Source organism: Alligator sinensis, unplaced genomic scaffold (assembly GCF_000455745.1).
Source record: "Alligator sinensis unplaced genomic scaffold, ASM45574v1 scaffold389_1, whole genome shotgun sequence".
In the NCBI taxonomy this organism is placed as follows: Eukaryota; Metazoa; Chordata; order Crocodylia; family Alligatoridae; genus Alligator; species Alligator sinensis.
The window spans coordinates 1702603-1705840 of NW_005841951.1; the positions used below are offsets into that span (position 1 = coordinate 1702603).

Below are 3238 nucleotides of genomic sequence, written 5' to 3' on the forward strand. Positions count from 1 at the left end.
GAGGGCTGCCACCATGTGATCAAGAGTTGGGGGGGGGAGGTCCTGTGAGGGGAAAGTGTGCATGTGTCTGTTTGTTTGTGTCTCTGCATGTGTGTCTGTCCGTGTCTCTGTGCACGTCTGTCTCTTTCTGTTTCTGTGTGCATGATGGTCTGTCTGTGTCTTTCTGCGTGCGCGCATGCGTGCCCGTGTGCAGAGAGTGAGAGTAGAGTGCATGCGCCTGTGTCTGTGCGTGCCTGTGTGTGTGCATGTATGTGCGTAAATTTGGCCATAGTGGGGGCAGGGAGAAGAGGCAGTCATGTGGCCCTCCTGCCCAGCAGGGTCCACCCAGCCTCCCCCACCAGCAGTAGGAGGGGAAGGGGCCCCTCTCCCCACCCTGCAGCCCAGCTCTCATGGGGGGGGGGGGGGAGGGAAGGGGCCTCTAATTTTGTGTTTGCCCAGGGCCCCAGTACACCTTAATTTGCCTCCCCCCCACTGACCTGCTGGGCAGGGGGGTGGGGTGGGCAGGGGGCAGCGGTAGATCCTGGGTTGCCCTTTCCTTCAAAAAGTGATCTTCACCTTAAAAAGGCTGGAGACCACTACTCTAGAGGCATATACTCTTCTTATTTCCACCATGTATGATCTACTTGGTTCCATCCTTTCTGTCCTGACCCAAGTCAAAGCAGGGTAAAAAAGAAAGGTAAAAGTGTCATCCTGCAGGCAATTCAGAGTTGCCTAAAGGCAACAGCAGCCACAGTGCGGTTCAGATACAGGTGGTCTACCCATGTCAGAGAAGTCATTGTCAATCTAGCAAGTAGTGCGTGTAGTCCTCATATTGGAATCCAAGATGGCTGCAATGAATTCACATTTTGGTTAATATTCCAGCCCCCAGTAGGGCTAGAAAATAAATTCTAATGATACTTGTTCATTCAAGATATGCTGGACCCCATCTCATGTAATTGGTATGATCATGCACAGCTATCATCAGAAGCCACTACAAAATCCACTACTTGCCAGATTGGTAACATGACTTTTCTGACACAGGTAGATCACCTTTACTTGAAACGCACCGTTTCCCCTTGTGGCAACGAGTTGTCTAAAATAACAAAATCTGGAGACCTTATTGGTCAATTTATAGCACGGCTCTTCCCCACCCACAGATCCATAACTCAGCCCCATTCTCCCCATTGATCCCAGACTCCACTCAGACTACTCATCATAGTACCAATAAATCTATCTCCTCCCTCTGGACTCTACCTACCAACTTGCATTTTTTTCCTGTGTCTTTACCCAGCCAGTGCCTCTCCTTTACTTGCCCCCTGGTTCTTTGGGGTTCTGTTCACCCCCCCTCACAATGGTTTTCAGTCACACTTCTTACTCAGCAAATCCCAACCTCTACCCCATACATTTCCCAGACTTCCTCTCTCTCCCTAATTACAATTCCAAGTTCCAGTTTTCCCCTCCCCCAATCTCTGGTCTGTGTGTTCGCTACCTTTCCCCTTTATACCCCAATCAAATTATTTCCCTGCTCCCTTGCAGCAGATCTGGTTCTTACTCCCTCTACACTTGAATCGGGCAGCTTCTTCTTCCATTTTACCTTGGTCTACTTGGGACTGCACAGAATTTGGCTGCTGACGTCTATTAACCTCACCCCTGAGTCTATGTCAGCTACAGTATGTCAACAACTTACAGCCTGGCTATGAGTACCAGAAAAGGCATACTATTCGCTTAAAAAATAAATAAATAAAAACTCAATAAATAAATAAAATAAATAAAAACTTGCCAAATCTCAAGTCCCTGCTTTAAACTTGGGCTAAAGTTTTTAATGAAAAGGTTGCCAAAATTCTTTAACAAGGGAAAACATCTTTTTCCTGAGTCTCACCCTTAAAAAAGGGTATATCATTTGGGCAGAGATTTATGGCAACAATGGAGGGAGGAAGTTCTGACACTGAACACCTTGAGTCAGATGCCTAGTACAGAAAATGTGGGCCCAAAATCATTGAAGTTTAGAAAAGTATAAGCAACTCAGAACCATCTTTCCAAACAGGAAGTGTCAGTAACCTTAATAATAAGTGGAGTTAACAGACCCACCTATAATTTATCCTATCATTTATAATTTAGCATATTCCATTAGCATTTTTCAAAATAGTGCTTTTTAAAGATCTTTTTAATAATGGGTTCTGTAGGATTTTATTTTAAAACCAAAACCCTTCCATGTGAATATGGTTTGTCTACTGTTATTACGAATAACATCCAAGATGATTACAACTGAAAAAGATTAAAGAAAACAAATTTCTCTCTAGTGAAGTCACTTCTGCTGCTTTAATCATCTCCCTTACATGGTTAAAATATATGTCAGATTACTCTTGGGTTTTCTGATGATGGAGTTTAAAGTTTAGTCTCAGTTTCCTGGCATACCTTTCCTGAGGTTTGCAAGTGGCTCCAACACTCCTCTTTTAAAAGCTGCCACTGGATCTTGGACGCAGGACCTAAGGCTAAGCATGCTTTGTAGATGAGGCTCTTTTATTAGAAGATCTCGGTATGCCATTAACTGATGTGACCGGCAAAGTAAAGCTGCAATACTATGGACAAATTCTGGGACAAGACACGTGTACGTGTTGTCAGCTTGGCAATAGTGATAGGCAACGACCTGGGAGGGGGGGAAAAAAAAAGAGAAAAAAAGTCAGGCTCCTCTTTATTGTAAACAGTACTGTAAAAACGCACCTTCTAGTTATGACAAAACATTTCTCTCTCTCCCTTTGGGTGATCCCAAGCTACAGTATTTATTTGAATCCAAGACAAAGCTCCCTATCCCATTTAACATGGGGAAGTAAGCTGCTCATCTTAATATTTGACTATGGGGGGAGGGAGAGGGAAGAGGGGGAGCCTGCTGCAGCTCCACCTCTGGCCCTATTCTGGGGTCAGAGCTGCAGCAGCTGCCTGCCCCCCATCATCTGCTCCTGCTGCCACTTACCCTCCACAGCTCTGGATTGGTCTCCAGCCCCACACTGGCCTGAGCAGAGAGCACACAGTCACTCCAGGTCAAGCTCATGCAACAGTGGCAGCAGCGCGATAACCACTGCTGTGTGGTCAGGCGGGGGGCAGAGCGACTATATACTCCAGACCAGAGCCCAAGCTGAAGCCACAAAGGGTAAGTGGCAATGGAGGAGGGTGGAAGGCAGGTGGGGTGGAGGGAGGGAACAGAGGTGGTGGGGGCACAGGCAGCATAGCGGGGGTCAGGCGGTGGGGGGGTGCAGGCATG

At 46.7% G+C, this 3238-nt stretch overlaps 1 protein-coding gene across 14 annotated transcripts in view; it reads right to left on the reverse strand.

The window, feature by feature from the left end:
- The window catches only part of TANC1 (tetratricopeptide repeat, ankyrin repeat and coiled-coil containing 1), a 217588-nt gene that overhangs the window by 49357 nt on the left and 164993 nt on the right, over window positions 1-3238 (reverse strand). For all 14 annotated transcript variants that reach the window (XM_025199957.1, XM_025199959.1, XM_025199954.1 and 11 more), the window contains one exon: window positions 2395-2626. In XM_025199957.1, the coding sequence (XP_025055742.1) occupies window positions 2395-2626 (232 nt within the window). The remainder of the gene's footprint in view (window positions 1-2394; window positions 2627-3238) is intronic.